General features: G+C 39.6%; 1 protein-coding gene across 2 annotated transcripts in view; it reads left to right on the top strand.

The window, feature by feature from the left end:
* The first annotated feature begins 5277 nt into the window (after positions 1–5277).
* PRPF18 (pre-mRNA processing factor 18) overlaps positions 5278–22491 on the top strand; it is a 49519-nt gene continuing 32305 nt past the window's right edge. The window contains exons 1-3 of one of the 2 annotated variants that reach the window (XM_082618253.1): positions 5278–5494; positions 19750–19827; positions 19942–19968. In XM_082618253.1, coding sequence (XP_082474379.1) covers positions 5429–5494; positions 19750–19827; positions 19942–19968 — 171 coding nt within the window. In that variant the 5' untranslated portion in view covers positions 5278–5428. The remainder of the gene's footprint in view (positions 5495–19749; positions 19828–19941; positions 19969–22491) is intronic. The other variant, XM_082618252.1, reaches the window with a different exon arrangement.

Here is a 22491-nt window from a genome sequence, read left to right as displayed (position 1 = left end):
AGTTGCCCTAAGTTGAGGCAATGGTGCTGGGCCTTGAAATCTCTAGTCGGTCCTGGTGGTGGGTGCCCCCCTGGGAGGGGCTGTAACCTTGGCTGAGGCAGGTCCCTGCACCCTGGGTCTGTACCCGTGAGGGAGGCAGCTGTGTGTCCCCACCTCCTGGCAGATAGGGGATGGGTGCCTTGGCCCTGAACAGAGTGTCTGTGCAGAGTCCCACAGCACTCACTACAAACACGTTTGTTGTGAAATGCATCCTGAATTCAGAAACAGTAAAATGTGAAAAAAGTATACCTTAAAAAGGTAAATTCAGTAGTGTTTTTGGTATGGAGGTGGAAGCTAGACTCCTGGAAGACCAAAGTAGAGAATTGGAAATCCAGAGGCTGAAGCCTCTCCCTTGTCTGTCGGTCATGATTCTTCTTGCAAACCTGTTTTACTTTTTGTCCTTGATATTCAAACTTTCTCTGCTGAATAGTTTAGCAAAACCCACATGGGAAGTGGGTAATAGCCAGTGCTATGCTGGTAGATGTTTAAAAACTGGCCCCTGAAGGAAAAGAAGTATGCACAGATATTCGTATAATTTTTACTGATGTAAAGGATATGGAGGAAATTTATAGGCAGTAATGAATGATACTATACTCTTTATTGTAAATTCCATATAGCCAATTGATTCTCACAGAATGCTTTCATTGATTTTTTTAGAATTCTTGTGTTCCCAGCCAACCTATAGTAATAATTGATGAATGTGTCCAGATTTGACATGAATCCTTACTTAAATTAATGAATAAAACAAAAGTGAAACAACAAAGATGCACGTCAGAACTTCACATGTTTGTCAGTGATGTAAGAGACTTTGTTGAATCACATAATAGTTTTCAAATCCTGGAAGAATATCTCCTCAAATCTTTGTCGTCTTTACTATGTAATGGCTATAGACACGATGCTTTAAATTTCATTTTTATCAGTGGTTCTCAACTGGGGAGAGATTTCGCCTGTCAGGGGACATTTGGCAGTGTCCAGAGACATTTTTGGTTGTCACAACTCTAGAAGGGGTGTTACCAGCATCTACTGGGTAGGGTTAGCAACATTTCTCCTCTAGAAAAGAATTGTCTGGCCCAAGGTTGAGAAACATTTATTAACATTTTTAACGTTTTCCCCATAACTTTTTAAAGCTTAGACAATCAACAAAACAATAAATCAAGTCCAGATTGGTAGCATTTGCCAATTTCTGTGGTGTAAATATTCCCATTATGGCTAATTTCAAGCTACCAACATGAGGTCCTCAACTGTGGTGTCAGGGAAAGACATGCAGTTAGTTCAATGTTATACTTCTACCACAACGGTGCAACAGTCATAACTAACTCCAAGAGCATAAATAATAGTAAAATGCAGTAATATAATTAGTAAGTAATAGGTTCTGTGTATTTATTACCATTGTTTGTAACATAATATATTTAATTGTTAATAAACATTTAACTTTTAACCACGGCTATGCTTAACAGCTGACTCCAAAATTCTTAAAAATAGAGCAGTGGGCTCTTGCAGGTCAGAATGGACTGGTCTGGCTCAAGCATGCCACTGGAACGGTTTCCACCACTCTCTGGGTCACACCTTCTGAACTTGCAAAGACTGACTCAATTCCAATGTCAATTTTCTAGGGCACAGACTCTGGCCCAGATGAGGTCAGCTACCAGCCCACGGTGTGACCACACAAAAGCAGCCCTGTGAATATGGCTGGATCCAAATGGAGCCTGCATCTTCTATTTAGGAAATTTGTAGAAGCACCACTGTGAGTGGGCAGGCACCCTGAGAGGCCCCATAACAGTGCTGCAGACACTGACACAGCTTCCTCCCCCGTCCTGTTTATCAGGACTTCGTGCAAACCGACTTCTGACTCATCTGCCCCCCGAGATTCCAAAATAATATATTAGATCAGTGGTTCTCAAAGTGTGGTCCCTGGATCCACAGCAAAAGCCTCACTTGGGAACTTGTTCAAAAAGCAAATTCTGGGGCTCCTCCACAGACCTGTTCGGGAGGATGGAGACCCCCAGACCAGGTTTCAAAAACTCTCTGGGTTATTCAGAGGCATGTTGAAGATGGAGGGCTACTGTATGATATTAAAAAAAAAATTTTTTTTTTCGTTTGTTTTTGGCCACACCGCTTGGCTTGCAGGATCTTAGTTCCGGACCAGGGGTTGAACCCTGGCCCTGGCAGTGAAAGTGCTGAGTCCTAACCACTGGACCACCAGGGTACACCCTATATGAGGTTGTATAGCTTTCAAAAAAGAAGTTACAGTCTATCCTTTAGGCCAGCAACAAAACAAACCCAGATGGTCCTGAGTAAATTTGGTATTTCCTCCATTCTCCAGAAATGACAGATACTCTCTTAGGATGGGTTACTTCAACAGAAGAACAATCTCATCAATCATATATATATTGATTTTTACTATTTCTTCTTTTAATTCCTGTGAATACTTTAAATAGCCCCATACATGCTACTAAATTGTATTTACCTTTTATAATTTAACTTTTAGCGGGTAACATCCTCAAGGGTAGGGATTATGTATTGTATTTGGTTTAAGCCACAGAACTTAATATACTACAGAGCTCATAGAAGACATTTAAATATTGATTGAATAAGTATGAAGGTTAAAAAAAATTCTTTTTTTGCCTGATCCTTTGTTTTCTTTTACTGGCATTATTTAAAATTTATCATACATAATTTCTAAAATAGTAGTGCTGAAATTTTATAAAGAATTTCAATAATAATTAAATAAAACAGAAAATGACTGCTCTCTGGATTTTTTTTCCAAATTATGGAAGTTGTACTATTATAGTATAAAGAAGAATAATCACCAGGGGTTCCATTGACAGGTAACAATCTGATATTTGGATATGTTTCCTTCCAATCATTTTTCTAGGTTTATATGCTTTTCTTACCAAATGGAGACTACATGCTATTTTTCTAGTTTCGTTATCCTACTTTTTTTTTTTTTTTTTTTTTTTTGTGGTACGCGGGCCTCTCACCGTTGTGGCCTCTCCCGTTGCGGAGCACAGGCTCTGGACGCGCAGGCTCAGCGGCCATGGCTCACGGGCCCAGCCGCTCCGCGGCACGTGGGATCCTCCTGGACCGGGGCACGAACCCGTGTCCCCTCCATCGGCAGGCGGACTCTCAACCACTGCGCCACCAGGGAAGCCCGTTATCCTACTTTTATATTAAACATTATGTCATGAGCATTCTCATATCACTGAATTTTTTTAAACATATTATTCAATTGTACATCTGAACTATGACTTATCTAACCATTCCCCATTTACGACATTTGGATTGTTTCCAACATATCCCTTTTTACATAACTGTTGGGATGGAAGGGGTTGCATATTTGAAAAACAAATACGAGTCCTTAGAATCAGGATTGAGTGTTTCTAAGCTCACCTGGTCATCTTTTTTCCCCTTTTATATTGAAAAGCTTCCTTATCAGTTTGCTTGTTCAAACACACATCTCTCCTATTCTTCCATTTCAGGCCCTTATCAGGATTAAATGTGCATGTTTACATAAACATCAAACTCAATGAAGTTCTGAAATTTAAAAGGCGCCTTTTTACAGAAGTGACTATCTTCCCTGGTTTACGGGAATTATCTCCCATCCGGCCAGCTGTTCCTTCTTCTCTGTAAACTTCCATTACTGTTACAATCACCTGCATCAACTCTTCAGGTTTTTGTGTCATAATTTCTAAACCCTAAATCAGGAAAAAGCTAATAAATTATTATTTGCTTATTGAATTATAGGTGACTCAGGAAACAGAAATCCATGTAAGAATGTTACCATGTTTATTAGTTGAAGGAGTTTTTTTTTTTTTTTTGGTAAAAGCTTTCAAAAGCCCTAAAAATTAGCAAAGCATCTTAGCTCAAAGAGTGAATTAACTTCCTATGTTAATTTATCTCTGGCAAAAGTCAGATATCTTTCAGATGAAATATAACCCAACACACACGTATAAAATAAAAATACTTTGTAAATCGAAACAAACAATTCTCTTTTATTTTGCCAAACCATGTCACCCATTACGAACCGACTGAACTGAATAATATTTCTTTCCTTTTTGGGTGGGGAAAAGTAATGTGTCAAATATTGTTCAGTAATGACTGAACTAGAAATTTAAAAACAGCTTCAGTGGCATAGAACCAAAAATAAATGCATTGTAAACAGTTTTTAGGTCTTTTTTAGAAATAAATTTATTTATTTATTTGTTTATTTTAGGCTGCGTTGGGTCTTAGCTGCTGCGCGCGGGCTTTCTCTAGCTGCTGTGAGCGGGGGCTACTCTTCATTGCGGTGCTCGGGCTTCTCATTGCAGTGGCTTCTCTTGTTGCGGAGCACAGGCTCTAGGCCCGTGGGCTTCAGTAGTTGTGCCTCATGGGCTCTAGAGCACAGGCTCAGTAGTTGTGGCACACAGGGTTTGTTGCTCTGCAGCATGTGTGATTTTCCCGGACCAGGGCTTGAACTGGTGTCCCCTGCACTGACAGGCAGATTCTTAACCGCTGCGCCACCAGGGAGGCCCCAGTTTTTAGGTCTTTTAAAAATTAAAATCTCTGATATAATTTTTTCACCAATTTAATTTTGCTTCTTGGGTTGGACTTAAAAAATGAAAATCTCTGATTACACCTCCAATCATCTCACTGAAAATCTTGATTGCTGAACACGTGACCAAAGAGATTATCTCAGTTTCCTGGGGTAAATGTTCAATTATCACCAAGATATGTAAGCAATCTAGAACTCAGGGAGGAGAGACAACTCTACTTCTGAAATGACTTAAATGGATGTAATTGCCTACGTTTACTGGAAGTTTCACAGGCTAGCAATGAACACTATACTTTTGAGCTAGTATTATTGTCCAGGGTTTTCTCACTCCAGCACATTGATTTTGGCAAGCAGGCAATTTCAGGAACTCCGACGTGAACTTCTCGTATAATAAGTAAAGATCTGGCGTTAATGAACATAATTGAGGTGTTTTGCTAAGAAGCTTTTGCACCTGACCTAGCAGGTACAAGCAGGTATAATAACTTTTTTCTCCTTTTAAAATTGAAGTATAGTTGACATAGGTATATAACTTATTAAACAATGCAGCATCGATTCAGAAGACTCGTGTTTCAGCCCACGTTTGTTCACGTATCCATGGATGGGAAACTACAAGCGCGCTGCCGGAGGGCGCCGCCAGGGGCGCTAACCCTCAGCAGCTTCGTCTACAAAAGGCGCCCTGGAGCACTCTTTCCTCTCGCTCACCTCAGCTTCCGCCGGAAGAGGCTCTGTCAGTTGTTGCCCTTCGGTGTTTGGGCTCGCTATGTGTAGTGGGTTCGCGGCGGCTGGCTGGATGAAAAGGCTTGGTCCAGGGAGCCGGAGAGAGAAGAAGAAAACTCGAGCTTCAACCCGGGCAGCGAGATGGACGTTCTGAAATCGGAGATCCTCCGGAAGCGGCAGCTGGTGGAGGACAGGAACCTGTTGGTGGTGAGGATCCTTGGGGTCGTGGGGCGTTGGCGACGGAGGAGCTGAGCGTTTGCGTGGGGGAGGGGAGTCTGGGGGAGGGGAACGTTACTGAAAGGGTCCTTGCCGGATGGGGTTTAGCCAGGACCCCGCTGCTACCCCGGAGCGGCTCCCTCTAGACCGCTGTGCCCTTGGCAGTCACTTGGGAGCCTTTGGGATGGAGGTGTGGGAATTGCAGGAAAACCCGAGATTTTGGCGATTTCCCCTACCCGCCGCTCCACCTGTCCCTTATCCCCGTTCCCATCTGCCGGTATTCTTCGGACGTGCCCCAGTTTTTCTGGCCGTTCACTTCTGTCGTTTTAGGAAGGGTTTGTGCTTTATGTATACTTCCTGTTTTGTCATACAGGATATTACAAAGATGTGGTCCAGGACCAAGACTTAATAAAGTTAATAATTTTACTGCTTCATCAAGGAGATAGTTAAGTGAAACTGCCCCCCCTCCCCCATTAGTGCTGAGCATTGAAGAATCAGTGACAGCTGGTAGTTTAGTGCCATTATCTTGATTTTTGTGAAGCCTTCAGGAGACTTACCACTGCTTTTCACCCTTCGTATAAATGGGAACAGAGTGAACAGGCAAATAATACCTTAGTACTGAAAATAATTCTGACCTCACGGACCCTCTCAAAAGAGTCTCAAGGACTCCAGGGTTTGTTGGGGTCTTTGTTGGACTTTGTTGGGGTCTTTGTTGGACTCCAGGGGTCTTGTGGACCACACTTTGAGAACAGTCTGACTTAGGTCTTTGGATGTAGTGTATGATTGATGTTTATGATGTAGTGCAAGTAAGTTGGGACTGCTAGCTTGGCAGATGGCAGCTTTCATAATCATTGAAACTTTAAAAACAATTAACAAAGTGGAGCTAATTAAATAGAATGTTATTTAGCAAATGCGCGGGGAGCGGGGAGAGAGCTTGTCCATAGTTGTAACTTGATATTTTCACCTGTAACTCAGGGGCCTTTTTCTTTTGATGAGTGGTTTCGGAGTATTTGAAAAAGCTGATTTAGATGTTGAAATGCATAGTGGGTGTTAGAGCCAGGTGTTGAAATTTAAAGTGCTTTAGAGGGAAAATTGAATCACGAAAAGCTCAGCTCACTCTCAGGGCTTACAGTGCTGTTTGCATAATCAGGTTCTTTGTCATGGAAATAGGCCAGCCTTTAAAAATGATCAATTACAAAAACTGATTCTACATAATTGTTCTTAATTTATCACCACATATAAACTGTTTTTCTGGAATGTCTTTCATTTTGTAATTTGATAGTTGATTTAATTACTCAGATAACCCTGGCCAGAAGGTAAGATTGACTTCCCAATTAATACCAGCAAAGGAAATACATGAAATGGGGATTAAAATACTGAAAGTCATAGTTCTGGTAATATTAATAGTAATCTGCAAAGCATTATGCAGAATGCTTCATATCTCATACCTCATATAATTTGCACAGCAATCCCATAAAGTTACTGCTACTCCCATTTATAGTTGAGGAAATTGAAGCCAAAAGAAGTTAGATTGATTTACAGAATCGCACAGCTAGCAAGAGATAGAGCCTGAATTTGAATCCATCTCCCACTCTAAAGCTTGCTCTCTTCACCACTACAGACAGGCTGTTTATTTATCTCCACCCTGTGAACATAGAAGTAGTTTTGTTAGGGTTGATCTAAGAATTAAATTCCTTAAAATTAAATTAACATGTGAAAAGCACCCTAGTATGCTTTCTCATTTGAGCTTTACAACAGCTCTGCTTGGTGCGTAGGGCAGTTAGGATGCTCTTTCCACGGATGACGAAGCCGAGACTCATCGTGCCCATGAGGGTTGCAGCATTCCCTCCTAGCCCTGTGGCGGGCGGGGTGGGTCTCAGGTCCCCACTGTGGGGGTGAGTGCTCCTGTATAACATAGGGCCGCACGTGTAACTGGACGGCTTTTCTCTTTTAGGCCTGGGGAGACAGTCATTTGCTTTGCAGCTGTATAATTTTACACAGAATCATTTGCTTTATAGCCTTTATCTTTCTGTATCATAGTGTCTGTCAGTAACTTCCAAACTTTTTTTCACTGCCCTAGCCACAGTAAGAAATAAATCTATTTTCATCAGATACGTATGAAAAAAGTTTCATGCAACATTTCTTGTCTTAACTACATGTGATTCTATCATATGTTTCCCTGTTTTAATCCATCCTGTTTCATTTTTAAAAACAATTCTGGTTGGGGGTCAGTGAATCCTTTTCATTACCCTTTTCTGTAGCTGGGAAACACCTGTTTCTGTTGTATCGTTTTTTCCAGAAGCGCCACCTCCTCTTTGGTCATTTTGAGTGATGTACCAGCTGTTTTTTTTTTTTTAAGCTTTATTGAACTATAGTTGATTTGCAATGTGGTGTTTAATTTCTGCTGTGATTTCTACAGAAAAGTGATTCAGTTATACATATATATTCTTTTTCATTATGGTTTATCACAGGGTGTTGAATATAGTTCCCTGTGCTATACGGTAGGACCTTGTTGTTTATCCATCCTATAGATAGCATGGTGTCCCAGCTTTTTATTGTCAGTCTGAGAGTTGGATAGTAAACACTCAGCTTGTGAGAGCCCCTTTGTTAGCCTCCTGTCACCTGTGCTAAGTGGTCTACGTGATGTAACTGCTTGGAGGTAAGTGTGGTATCTGTATTGCTAGAATGCCAGGGCTTTGGCGCCCAGGTGTTGGTGAGTCTTCATTGAACTGCAAAGCCTCATTTATGTAGAAAGCCAGGCTACTGCAGGACCCAGCGGGGCTTAATTAGCAGTTTTATTAGTTGCAGTGTTGAGCATGGACTTTGTGTAGAATTTTAGCTTTGTTTTTTTCTCCAGTATTTTTTGAATATTTCCTATATTCAAGATACTACACTGTGTGCCACAGAGGATTTTTTTAAAAAGTAATGCTTGATCCTTTTCTTTAAGGAACCTACTTTCAGTTTTACAGAGAAAAGAGAAGCCATCAGGCAAGAAATTCCTCACCTTTCCCCTGTTAAAGTGGATGAGGTATTGGCTGTATGTTGGGTCAAACCTTCCACTTACATGTTGGAGCCCAGCTCTCATCTTTTGTAGCATCATCAGAATCTGAATAGCACTTGTCTCCTTTCTTTCTGTGTCTTCAGTCTCTACTGGCGTATCTCCAGCAGCACTGAAACATACACATCTCTCCCATCTTTTTTTTTTTTTTTTTTAAACGCAGCCGTCCTTTTTCTTTACAGCCAAGCTTCTTATTATTTCCTCCTCACTCCTTAACCTGATTTCTGCCCTGACAGTTGCACTGAATCCATCCTAATCAGGGGCCGCAGTGACCTCCATGCTTTCTTCACCTCAGCAGCATTTGCACTTGGCTGGTCCACTTTCTTCAGTCTTCCCTTGATGTCTTTTACCCCACAGCGTCCTGTTTTTCCTTCTTCTCAGGCTGCTTATTCCTGATCTTCTTTACAGGCTTCTTCTTTTTTTGTTGTTTAGTTTTTATCCCTTAAATGTTGCTTTTCCTTAAAGTTCAGGCCTGGGCTACTTTCTCTTCACACTGAAAATTCTCTTACATTAATTTCATATTCACCTCTAGATTTCAGTTGCCACCTGTAACAGGGGTTCTTAAGTGGAGCCTTTGGATGGACTTCAGAGTATCCATCAGTTCCTTGAAATATTATAAAAATTTTTAGCATGTATGTATACATGTGACCCCCTTCCCCTCCTCCTGTTGATGATATTATTTAAAGGGATATTTGGGGCTTCCCTGGTGGCGCAGTGGTTAAGAATCCGCCTGCCAGTGAAGGGGACACGGGTTCGAGCCCCGGTCCGGGAAGATCCCACATGCCGCGGAGCAACTAAGCCCGTGTGCCGCAGCTACTGAGCCTGCGCTCTAGAGCCCGTGCGCCTAGAGCCCGTGCTCTGCAACAAGAGAAGCCACTGCAATGAGAAGCCCGTGCACCGCAACGAGGAGTAGCCCCCTCTCGCTGCAACTAGAGAAAGCCGGCATGCAGCAATGAAGACCCAATGCAGCCAAAAATAAATAAATAAATTTATTAAAAAAACATAAAGCGATCTTTGACAAAAAGGTCAAGAACCAGTCATTTCTGGGCTGGTGAAAATCTCTGCCCATTTATCCCTACCACCAATCAGCTGTTCCGGTTCTAAACCTGTTTCATTTATTCAGGTCTTTGAACTTGCCTTTCTTCACACTTGTTCCTCGCTTTGCTTGCACGGTCTTCTGTAATCCTCTCCAATGCCTCTTTCTTTAGTGGTCATTTAGGAGCCTTTCATGTTTTTTTTGGTATAGTCAGAAAACAGTGTGGTACGGAGTTTGTCATGTTGATACCATGTTTTGACATCTGCAAAGAAGATTTATTTTCCTCAGCATTTCACTGTGAAAAATTTTAAATGTACCGAGAACTCAGAAGAATTATACAGTGAACCCCCATATGCCTACCATCTAGATATTGTGATTAAACCTGCGATTAATATTTTAATATATTTGTTTTATCATGTAACTGTCCATCTCTCCATCATTGTATATCCATCCATCAATCCATCTAGCAATGCAGAAACTACTTTTACCTCAGAATAGTAAAACAGGCAGAACGTTTTAGGATAGTGGAAGGCTGCTTCTCCACAATTTGAAGAGGCACTCACAAGCTAAGTCATTACTGTTTCACCTATCACAGATGAACCATAAAAGGCTGGGAAACCACTTGAAATGGCCAAAGGTGAGGCGGCTCTTCTGGAACAGCAAACCCATAGACGAGTGTTTTCCAGCTGCAGACAGGGTCATGAAGACAATGTACTGATCTTTATGCATTTCAGATTAATTTACAGACATTGATACACTTTACCCCTAAAATGTAATGTAACTTAATTGCCAAAATATAATTTGGCGTGTACATCATTGACTAGTGTTCAGTTTGTTTGTAGTCTTTTTGGTATGTCAGCAAAATTTTATGTATGAAGAAATACACAAATCATAAGTGTACCTACCATTCAGTGAATTTTGACAGGTGCATATGCCTGTGTATCCCAGGCTGTATCAAGATACAGACTATTACCCTCATTCCACCTTCCAGTCAGCCCCTCCCCGCCAGAAGAAACTGCTGTACTGGATTCTTTCCACTGTCCCTTGGTTTTGCCAGCCCTATAACTTCACATAAATGGGATCATACTATGTACTCTTATATGACCCACTTTGTTTAATCAGAATAATGTTTTGAATTTTATTCATGTTGTTGCATGTATCAGTTGTTTACTCCTTTTACTCCTTTTATTGCTGAGAAGTATTCCGTTATACAAATAGACCCAGTTTGTTAATCTGTTCTTCTGATAATGGGCAGCTGGGCTGTTTCCAGGATTTAGCAATTATGAATAAATCTGCTGTGGACCCTCTTGTGCAAGTCTCATGTTTTCATTGCTCTTAGGAAAATGCTAGGGAGTGGAATTGCTATGTCATGGTGTACGTTATGGGTTTAGTTTTATAGAAATCCACCAGACCTTTTTCCAAAGTGGTTGGACTGTGTCACATGGTCCACTTTGCTAGTGGACTAGCAAAGTAAAAGGGTTCAGATCTTTACATTGTGTCAACAGTTTGTGTAGTCAGTCTTTAATTTCAGCCATTCTGGTGTATGTAATAAGCCAACTTACCAATTTTTCATGGTGATTGTTGACCGTATCCTATCTAGGGATATAAAATAGTATAACCTGTTGGAAAACAGTTTGGTAATGTCTTAAAAAGAACACATAGGCCTGCTACGTGAACGAGCTACTCCACTCCTAGACATTTACTCAGGAGAGTAAGATTTTTTTTTTTTTTTTTAAATTAATTCTTGGCTGCGTTGGGTCTTCGTTGCCGCGTGCAGGCTTCTCTAGTTGTGGCGAGCGGGGGCTACTCTTCGTTGTGGTGCTTGGGCTTCTCATTGCAGTGGCTTCTCGTTGCAGAGCATGGGCTCTAGGTGCGTGGGCTTCAGTAGTTGTGGCACACGGGCTTCAGTAGTTGTGGCTCGCGGGCTCTAGAGCACAGGCTCAGTCGTTGTGGCTCATGGGCTCTAGAGTGCAGGCTCAGTAGTTGTGGCTCGCAGGCTCTAGAGCACAGGCTCAGTAGTTGTGGCGCACGGGCTTAGTTGCTCCGCAGTACGTGGGATCTTCCCGGACCAGGGATCGAACCCATGTCTCCTGCATTGGCAGGCGGATTCTTAACCACCGCACCACCAGAGAAGCCCAAGATACTCTTATTATAAGAGCTAAAAGCTTTATGGCTTCATCTTTTATAAAAAACAGTTAGGGCTTCCCTGGTGGCGCAGTGGTTGAGAGTCCGCCTGTCGATGCAGGGGACACAGGTTCGTGCCCCGGTCCGGGAAGATCCCACGTGCCGCAGAGCGGCTGGGCCTGTGAGCCGTGGCCGCTGAGCCTGCATGTCCGGAGCCTGTGCTCCGCAATGGGAGAGGCCACAACAGTGAGAGACCAGCGTATCGAAAAAAAAAAAAAAAAAAAACAGTTAAAAATTTTTTGAATCAGTTTCTTTGTATGGTGGGAGGTAGGGGTGTGGTTTGTTGTTTTCCATGTGATTCTCCATTTGTCCCAGCACCATTTATTGAAACTATTTTTCCTTTCCCTTTGGTTGCTTTTGGCATCATCGACCATCAGTGATAGTTTAACCGTGGCTCCGTTCTGGGTGCCCTGCCCCCGTGTCCTAAGCTGTTTGTGGAGCCTGAGGCCCGTGCCACACTGTTTTGAGTGCTGTCGTATTCTGGTGAGTCGTGGTGTCAGGCAGTGTAAATGCTACCACTGTATTTAATTTAATTTTATGTTTGTTGAAGTATACTTGCTGTACAGTATTATATAAGTTACAGGTATACAATACAGTGATTCACAATTTTTAAAGGCTGTATTCCATTTATAGTTATTATAGAGTAATGGCTCTATTCCCTGTGTTGTACAATACATCCTCGTAGCTTATTTTGTACCTAATAATTTGTACCTCTTACTCCCCTCCCACTATGTTGCCCTCCCCCTTCTCCTCTCTCCACTGGTAACCACTAGTTTGTTCTCTATTATATCTGAGTCTGTTTTTAAAAAATATTCACTAGTTTGTTTTACTTTTTAGATTCCACATACAAGTGATATCATACAGTAGTTGTCTTTGTCTGTTTCACTTAGCAAATGCCCTCCAAGTCCATCCATGTTGCTGCAGATGGCAAAATTTTATTCTTTTTTATGGCTGAGTAGTATTTCATTGTGTATATATACCACATCTTCTTTATCCGTTCATTTGTTGATGGACACTTTGGTTGCTTCCATATTGTGCTATTTATTTTTTGAGCAGCTTTATTGAGGCATAATTGACACACAGTAAACCGCACATGTTTAACGTGTACAGTTCGGTGAGTTTTGCCACGTTTACACCTGCATGCTGTCACCACAGTGAAGGGAGTGAACATGTTCATCTCACCCCGGAGTTTGCTGTGCCCCTTTGTGATCCTGCTTTCCTGCCCCACCTGTGCCCTGCCCACCCTGTCCACAGGCCACCGCAGGTCTGCCTTCTGTTACTTTACATTAGTTTGCATTTTGTAGAGTTTTATGTAAACAATTTTTCAGTATGTTCCTCTCTTATCTGCTTTCTTTCAATCAGCCTAATAATTTTGAGATTCATTTATGCATTTGTCGGTATCAAGACTTCATTATTTTTGTTACTGAGCAGTATTCCACCACTGTCTGGATATACCTCAATTTGTTTATTCATTAGCCTGTTGATGGGCATTCAGATTATTTCCATTTTTTTTGGCTATTATGATAAAGCTGCTGTGAACATTGGTGTACAGGTTCTGTATGGACATATACTTTCATTCTCTTGAGTAAATGCCTAGGAGTGGAGTGGTTGGATCATACAGTAAGTGTCTGTTTAACTTTATTTTCTTAAAGACTTTGTAAGATTGGTGTTATCTCTTGCATACATTTTTACATAATTTTATATGTAATGATATAAATATATATAATTATGAATTACATAGAATTCACCTGTGCAGGGTAGATTTTGGTATAGTTTTCTATTTTGGATGGCATCATTGAGAAAACATACTGCCTAGCAGACAGGATCCCTTGACAGTTGACAGTTCTTTCACTTTGAAAATCATTGTGTCTCTTTAAATTGTGTTTGAGTGCCCAACCATTAGGTTTATTACCTCAGACTCTTTAAGGCTTATTTCCATTCTTCAGCCAGAAACTGACCCTGCCATGTGGTTCGTGATCTCACACATATTGCTCTGCTTTGGATGTCCAGGCTGTGTATTTGTTACCTCTCCAGTGTCTTTTTGTAGAACTCTTGATGATGTTTGTGCTTCATTTATATAGACACTAAAAACCTTAATCTCATTGAAGGAATGATGATTCTAATGAGTGAAATGGTGACAGTCATGTTGTCTGTGGTTTTTTTTTTTTTTTTTTTTTTTTTTTTTTTTTTTTTTTTTTTTGCGGTACGCGGGCCTCTCACTGTTGCGGAGCACAGGCTCCGGACGCGCAGGCTCAGCGGCCACGGCTCACGGGCCCAGCCGCTCCGCGGCATGTGGGATCTTCCCGGACCGGGACACGAACCCGTGTCCCCTGCATCGGCAGGGGGACTCTCAACCACTGCGCCACCAGGGAAGCCCCTTGCCTGTGGTTTTTAAATTTTGACTCTCTCTTATTAGCGTAGGCCGACGTTTCCGGTGATGTGGTAGAAAGACTTGTGCTCTTTAGACCCGGGAATCTCAGGTTTATAATCCAGACAGTACAGCTTGGACAAAGTCCAAGAATAACATGTATGAAGCACCACACAGGAATTAGGTTCTGTCTTTAAAAGGAGAGGTGCTCTTTATGTATACCCTTTTCAACTCGTTTCTAAAATCTGCAGGAGTGAGAGGCCCAATGGAAAGGTCAGGTGCTTTAGGAGAGAACCCAAATAAATGTACTGTTGGTTTACATGCTGTGTTAAAATCCTTACCAGCCACTTTCAGACTTGTGTTTGTAGGCTTCTGTTGTATATTCTGTCGTTAATTCAGCAAACTTAGAGTTGAAAATCTTTGAATATAGCCAGAAAGGAAACTAAATTTGTGAAATGAGTAAACAAGTCCTGAAGTCTCACTGGGGCTCCATTACTAGAGAGCTCTTTAACTTTGGGCAAGTTCTCTACCCTGCCTGACTTACCTATAAAGGGGGGTGTATTATTAATGCTTACATCCTACAATTTCAGTTGTCGTAAATGTATCCACCATGCTTTGTATTTCAAAGTATGTTTTCAGTGTGCTTTATAAAATAATGTTTTATAATTAGAAGTCACTGCTTAACTTGCTTTTCTTATATAAACTGCTCTTGTTTCTAAACAAAAAGTGTGCAGAGTGACATCTGAAACATGGTAGGGAACGTTTTGTTTTTGACAACCCTTCTGTTGCCCTGAAGTGAGGGGTCACATAGTATGAAGCAAAATGTTTATATTTTTCTCACTAGGACTCTTTAAAATGAAAAGCAAATTAATTTTCAAAAATTAAATGTATTGTTAATAGGTAATGCATTCAAATGATTCAAAATTCAAAACATACTAAAGGGTGTACAATAAAAAGTTTCCTTTTTACCCATGTCCCGCAGCTGTACAGTTCACCTCCTCCAAAGCAGCTAACATGATCGATTTTGGGGTCTCCTAGAGTTATTTCATGCATATAAAAGCAAATGTGAAGAAGCAAATATCTTTTCTCCTTTTTGAATACAAACGGTAGCATACTAGATTCACTCTTCTGCACTTGCTTTTTTCATTTATAAAAATATAGAAACCACTTAATTAAAAAAAAAACAACCCTCCTTTAACAGAAACCGAGGAAACCCTGAAATTGAAACAATAAAGGAAAGAACTATAGTAACCAATATGAAAGTTACTGGAAAACAATAAATAATAAAACAATAATTAGGGCAAATAATGCATTAATATGTTCTAATAAATTGGAAAATCAAAGTGAAATAAGTGACAAAAAAGCAAGAAATAGAAAATCTGAACAAACCAGTAGGTAAGGAAGAAACAAGAAAGTTGTCTGACAGCCAAGAGAAGAAAGCAATTGAAGAAGGAGGGAATTAGCAGTTGACTTGAAGATCCTTTAGTTTTGCACCTTGGCAGTTAGTTATGACCTCAGGGGATTTTTCAGTGGAGCATTAAGAATGGACTCCCAGTTGTTGGGCAGCTGCAAAGAGAACTGGAGGTGAGGAAATGGAGACCAAATAGAGAGATGTTTTATTGTCCTTCTGCTGTAATTGGTACTTAGCATGAAACCCAGCACAGAGTAACGAATTTTTCCTTTAAGTTTGCAGAGTCTTGAACATATGTGAGTGATGATCATTTGTGCCAGTAGAGAAGGAAAAGGTGAAGATGCAGAAAATAGATAACTGACTATGAGAAAGGCAGGAGAAATTGAGATCTGGAAGACAGCTGGAAGGGGTTGGCCTTAGACAGGGCGAGGGTTTCCTCTTCCGTTCAGAGATGCAGAATGGATTGGTGCTGGGAGGAATTCGGAGTTCTTGTTTGCTGGCTTCCCTTTTCTCTGTAGAGTGGCTTAGTCATTTGCTGGAAATAAGGGGAGAAATAAAGGGCTTAGAGGTTTGAGAGAATGGAGAATGAATAATGATCAGTGTAGACAATAGGAGAGAAAGCTGGGTAAATACACCAGGATCAGTGGGCAGCATTGGGACGCAAGTGGTTTCCCAGCATTTAAGAGGTAGGTGCAGGCGTGGAGAGTGCCAGCAAGTGGACTCTTGTTGGTCAGAACACTTGTCGGTCTCAGGACCCCTTTACATTCTTAATGACTGACAGCCCCAGAGAGCTTTGTTTATGTAGAATGTATTTATTGATAATTACTCTCTTAGAAATTAAAACTGGGATATTAAAAATGTATATTTATATTCTCCGTAGAAGTACGGTAAAAAATCCATCATGTTAGCGTAAATAATACATTTTTATGAAAACTGTGTTTTCCAAAACAAAAGAAATTTAGTGAGAAGAATGGCATGTTTTACATTGTGCAAATCTCTTTAATCTCGGGTATATAAGAAGACAGTTGGATTCTCCTGTTTCTTTTTTCAACCTGTTGCAATATGTTGTTTTTGTTCAAGTATGTGAAGAAAATTCATCCTGAAACAGAGGTAGTTGGAAAAGGGAGTATTTTAATAGCCTTTTCAGTAATTGTGGACGTTTTTCTTTGATACTACACCAAAACTGGATAAGTGGTAAGTTTCTTAAAGATTAGCTAAGAGCTTAGATTCTGACGCATATCAATAGACTTTTCGTGTACTAACATTGACCTGTTCTGCTCTAGATCTATTCTGATTTATCCTGGTCATAGATCTTTTGCCTGTGCATGATTTTGTAAACTCTTGCCTTTATTAACATCATGAGTTTTTTCAACTTTGCTGAGTTATGCAGATCTTCTCAATGTTGATGTGTTTCATTAGACAATACTTAAAAAATTACATTTGTTAATGTCACCACTGATTTCATCAGAAAAGCCTTTAAGTATTGGGAAGCCATCAAGTTCACAGCGAGGGATACCACTTTTCTACCCTTCTGATTTTCGCTTGACAGGTGGAATTTTATCATAGGCAACAAATACTATCATTGTTTTCCTTTAGGTGACAGGTTTGCTTTGTTCAGTTTTGAGAAAATGTTTGCCAGATATGCAGGTCTGAATAATCAACCAGTTTGCCTTTCTTTGAGAGGACTATCCTACGCCATTATATAGTGGAAGTGCTTCATATAATTCATTTCATTTCATCATACCAAATATTAAAAGGCCATGTACTCAAGGGGTGAGATTTGGTAAAATTGTACTTTATCAAGATATTCTTAAGAGAAACTGGCTTTTTTATTTTCCTGCAAGTGCATGGTGGTGAAGAATACAGTGACCACTGGTACATAAACTCAGCCTTCATTAATGCTAAGGTTCCAGTGCAGGTCTGAGCACAGTGAAAAAGGGGTGGGCACATAGATCTTAGTATTATTATGAAAATAAATTTTACCTAGTGGAACCTCTGAAAAGGTCTTAGGGACCCCCCAGAAGTCCACAGTTTGAGAATTGATGTTCAAGGCTTAAGGTTTTGTTAGGTGTGTTCAGTGGAATTGAGAGACGGTAGTCAGGGTACCATAGTTCAAGACTCTGGACCGTGGTCTCTGGGCTGGAGAGTCCTTCTACTTTCTTCCTACATAGCAGCTCGTTCTGAGAGGCTGCCAGGACATGTTTGTCAACGCACTTATTTGAAATATGACCAGTACATGCCACGTAGTCAAAAGGAACAATTTATGATGCTGAAATGAGTTTTGCGAGTGAAGAACTGTAACTTGAATACTAGATCAGCACAAAGGGTTTAAGGACCAGCGTTCTTAGTCCTGCTTCTGTTAAGTCATGAGGCTCACTGAGTTCTGGGCAAGTCACCTGGCCTTTCTGATTCTCAGGTTTCTCGCCTCCACAGTGGGGTTGGTATTATTTGCGCCCACCTTTCTTAGAGTAGTTTTGATGTTCAGGTGATGCCATCAGTTCCGTACGCCGGAACTTCATCTTCATACCTGTAAAGCTGTGTTTGGTGTACAGCAGATAAGTCAGTAAATATTTATTGAGTTAATGAATGAACTTAAAAAAACTGTCATGAGCTGTTAGTTTTAAACATACACACAAATAGAGTTGTATAATGAATTCCTGTCTTTCCTCAACACATATAACTCTAGAAAATAAGACCATGTTTTTATAGAATTAAGATCACAACCAACAAAATTAAAATTGGGTCCTTAATACCATCAAATACTCCTCTCGCGTTCGAATGTCCCCAATTGAATTAAAATAAATACATATGTATGTTTTTACAGTTGGTTTATTCAAATCAAATCCACACAAAGTCCACTCATTACATTTGTTTATTACGACTCTTGGTTTCTTTTCATTGCAAACATTTTCCAGGTCCCCCACTTTTTTTTATGCATCAACTTGTTGGAGAAACTGGGGCTAGTTTTGTAAAATGTGCTCGTGTTTGATTGCTTCCCAGTGGTGTTTTGAGCTTTTTCCTCTATTCCAAACATTTCCAGTAAGCTGGAAGTTAATTGTTTGATTAGACTCCAATTTAGATTTTTAGGGAGAACACTTCTAAGTGGTCTGCTGTGTACTTCCTATGTGCTTCACATAGGACGTACATGGTATTGATGCCAAACTTGAGCAGCGGGTTCAAGTGTGGCAGCCTTGTCTTTCCATTGTTCACTATCACACGTTCTTGTCGTGGTTTTAGCATCCATTGGTGATCCCCGCCTGAGTGAGCGAGCTTTGGAGCTGTGAGGTGCTAACCGCATGTGTCGAGGTGTTACTGAGGTACTGTTGTGGTTACTACTAGTAAAGTAGGGCAGTACCTTTACTTGAGCTAAGTTATCAATGACATAATTATCTAAGAAGCAGATAGTAACAAGCCTCCAAATTAGGGACTGTATTTTTTACATTAAAATTGCTGTAAAATATTTCATTAGTTGAGGTGTTCGACATAGTGATTTGATAGTTTTATACATTACAAAATGATCAAGGGACTGCATTTTTAACAGAATAATTTTATGCATAGCATGGAAAGAACTAACCTTTTTTTTCCACCTGCCACACTAGATTTAGAGTTTGTCTCTTAACAGCATGTCATATTAAAACAAATACCTTTGAACCATCTTTTTACTAAAGAGACTCTCCAAAACCATTCTGTGTCTCGATTATTATAAAAAGTTGTCTAATACTAATACAGTTGATCATTACAATAAGATTCCAGATGACAAAAAAGAATTTGGACACACCCTTGGAGCTCTCTTCGTAATGAGATTTAACATGTCAGCTGAAGCTACCATAATTTTGGTTTGGTTGGTTCTGTTAGGAGAAAATAATTGAAGTATCTCATTTTACGTGGTTCATAATGAATCCATTTGTAGAAATTGAATTCAAACACTGGGAGACTCAATAAAAACAATGTGAACATTTGGAAAATGTGGGTGGTTTCTTCTTTGTGCTGTTGGATATGTCCGTCAAACTGATGCTGCAAGAGAAATACCTCATGTTTGGAACAGGGGCTGAGCACAGGTGGTGTGTTCAGGAAATCAGTATAATCTCCGTGAACCAAAAAACTTTACAATTCTTGAAAAACTTTCAAGGTTGTTGACCAAGGGACATGAAATTTTTCCCAGACATTAACTTACTTCTTTCTTCAATAGGAAAATAAAAAATATTTCAAGCGTAGTGAACTTGCAAAAAAAGAAGAGGAAGCATATTTTGAAAGATGTGGCTACAAGGTATGAATGCCTGCTTTTATGTTAAATTTATATTTCTGAGTTTAAATTTATACAGCTGTTGTTAAAGTGTCAAAACGATTGATCTCTGTTCAATTTATTAATGTTATACATTAGCCTATAAATGAGAAGCCATCTGGAGAGGTATGAGTTTTTGTTTTTCTTTTTTCTTTCCTCCTTCTTTTTTTTAATCTTGAATTTAGGAAAATACATGCATGACTTTTGGCTTGGAATGGTTTGGCTTTTTGTGGACAGCATGACGTGGCTTGAGATCAAAGCTTGACTTTTTTTCTTTTTAATTAAGTCCTGATCTGATACTACCTCATTTTCATCACCATCACCACCACTCCTCTCCTCACCTCTCCCAGTAAAAGTCCAGTTTTAAAGGATTCAAAAGATTTTATTCATTCAACAACAGTGGCATTAGCAGTGGTGTTTTCCCTGCTTCCTCCTGAATGTTTTAAGCCATTGTTTTTATGTTTGCAATGTTAATAATCCCTTTTGGCCCTAAGGTACCTCCGCCTGAGGTACAGTGTCATTTTGTGTAATAAGGTATCACATTTCAAACACTGCTTAGTCTATTGGATAGAAAATGTGATCTTGAAATATTTATTAGAAATAAATGAGTTGTCTGGAAGACTTTGTATACTTTAGAAGCATGACTAAAACTATCTTTGAGATTACCTAGTTAATAATGTATTGGGGTTTTTATTGGGAGGGGTTAAAGGTAACGAGGTGAAGTTGTGTTTAAATTATAAGGAGGCTAAATCTAGTTGAATAATTTTTTAAACAAAGTTCAGAGGTTCTATTGAAATAATTTTGACAAATCATAAATTTGAAATCGACTTTTTGCTTGTGGAACATCGATATAAAATAATACTCTTGTGCATGTAATGGAGAAAGTTCTGGAAATTAATTTTATCTGGCATAGCATTTCTAGAAAGAAGCATGAGGAATGCAAATGGTATGTATATGTGTTTGCTTTCTTTTGGTGTTTTTGGGAGAGGGCAAGTGTTGAAAATGTAGTGTTTCTGATAGGTTTCTAAAATATGAAAGTTTATATTTGTATTTTGATATTTTCCATAGGTACATTGATTTCATTTGCTTCTAGTTTAGGAAATTAAGACACGTTTTATGTAAATAACCATCGAATAGATAGATATTCAGAAAGAAGAATTCTCATCTTTTGTTTGCCCAGCATTATCTAAACTTACGCTTGAACTAGAATAAGAATCACTTAACCATGGGTTTTTAGTCTGCTGACTTGTTGCTTTCTCAGATCCCTGAATTTGTTTTCAACTTTTTGATAAGGTAGGAAAATAATTTAAACAGTGACGGTTTTGCTTTGTTTAGATGGCTTCCATGATAACGGCAGTACTTTCTCGCTTATATAGAGGAAAGCACTGAAGCAAAATCATTACTGTAAAGGTACTGCTTGTAACGTTGAGTCCAGCTTACAGAATGTCTTAGATCTTTTCCTTAAAGTTATTCACTGCCATTCTATAATTGAAAATGTTTTTTATCCTGAGATTTTGGGAGCAATATCTGTTTTTATGCTGAAAAAGAAAGCACAGGGTTTTCTATCTAAAGCCTTTTGAATATTTCCTTCTTGGTAGTAGTGAAAATACAGCATGTGTTACTTTTATTCCTTTATAAAAACCAGTTACCGTTTTTTTTTTAAGACTTGATGGTATTTGGTCTGTGAAAATATGAAGGTTTAGTTTTTTTTACCTAAATTTTCTGTTACCACTGTTAACACTGATTAACATAATCTTTAATCTATAGAATCATAAACTGTATCATTTTAACCATATAGCCTTTCTTAACTGAATGTGAGTTTTTCCTTAATGTTGATCATTTTTGTTTTTTGATCTTACTTCTTTTGGCATCTTAGGTTTGTCTTATGGTTCAGATGGAAAACCATGTTTCAGTATCTTTTTTACAGACCACACAGTGGGGCTTATAAATTGCTGAACTCAATTTTTGTAAACTGTGACTTGGGCAGCAGACTCAAGAAAATATAGGAAGAAATTTTTTTCTCCGCAGGTTCATATGAGCAAGAATGTCCACTCTGTTCTTTGTGTACTATGAGTAGAGAGGTGCTGGTTTTCATTATTTTCCCACAAGGTTCGCAGCTCAGTTTGTGGGCAAGTTCTGTGTAGCATCGGATAGTTTTCTGCATGTCCAGCAGTGATTCCTGTGCACTTGGAAAAACACCTTTCAAAAATCAGGAGAGGAAAGAGCTGGAGCTTGAGGCTTCACAGGTTTTTGTTAGAGAGCAGTTCCTTTCTTTGGTCTTCCTTTTAAACCCAGAGCAAGGATCAAATAACCCTGTAAGATGATTTTCTCAAAGAGGAGAAGCAAGCTGATTGTTTCTAAGAAGAAAGTAAAAATCTTGGAGTCTAGGGAGAAAATAAGTCTAAATTTCAGCCTTTTAAAGTTTTTGATTGTGGAAACCATTATACTTCTGTAGCAAGAACGCTGTCTCCTGGGTGCATGGTCTGTGCTTGGGTGTCCCTGAGCTCTCACAAGCATGTACATCGATTATGAGCTCTTTGCTCAGAGGAACATTTAGAAAACCTTCGGTATTTAAAACATGTTTAATTTCGGTGAATACCTAATGTATAGAATGATAAATGTTAAACCATATTATATTTTAAAAGGAGA

This window comes from Mesoplodon mirus (genome assembly GCF_964341445.2).
Source record: "Mesoplodon mirus genome assembly, chromosome: 4".
Taxonomy (NCBI): domain Eukaryota; kingdom Metazoa; phylum Chordata; class Mammalia; order Artiodactyla; family Ziphiidae; genus Mesoplodon; species Mesoplodon mirus.
Note: the sequence above shows the minus strand (reverse complement) of the source record. Positions and strands in the feature narration are given on the sequence as shown.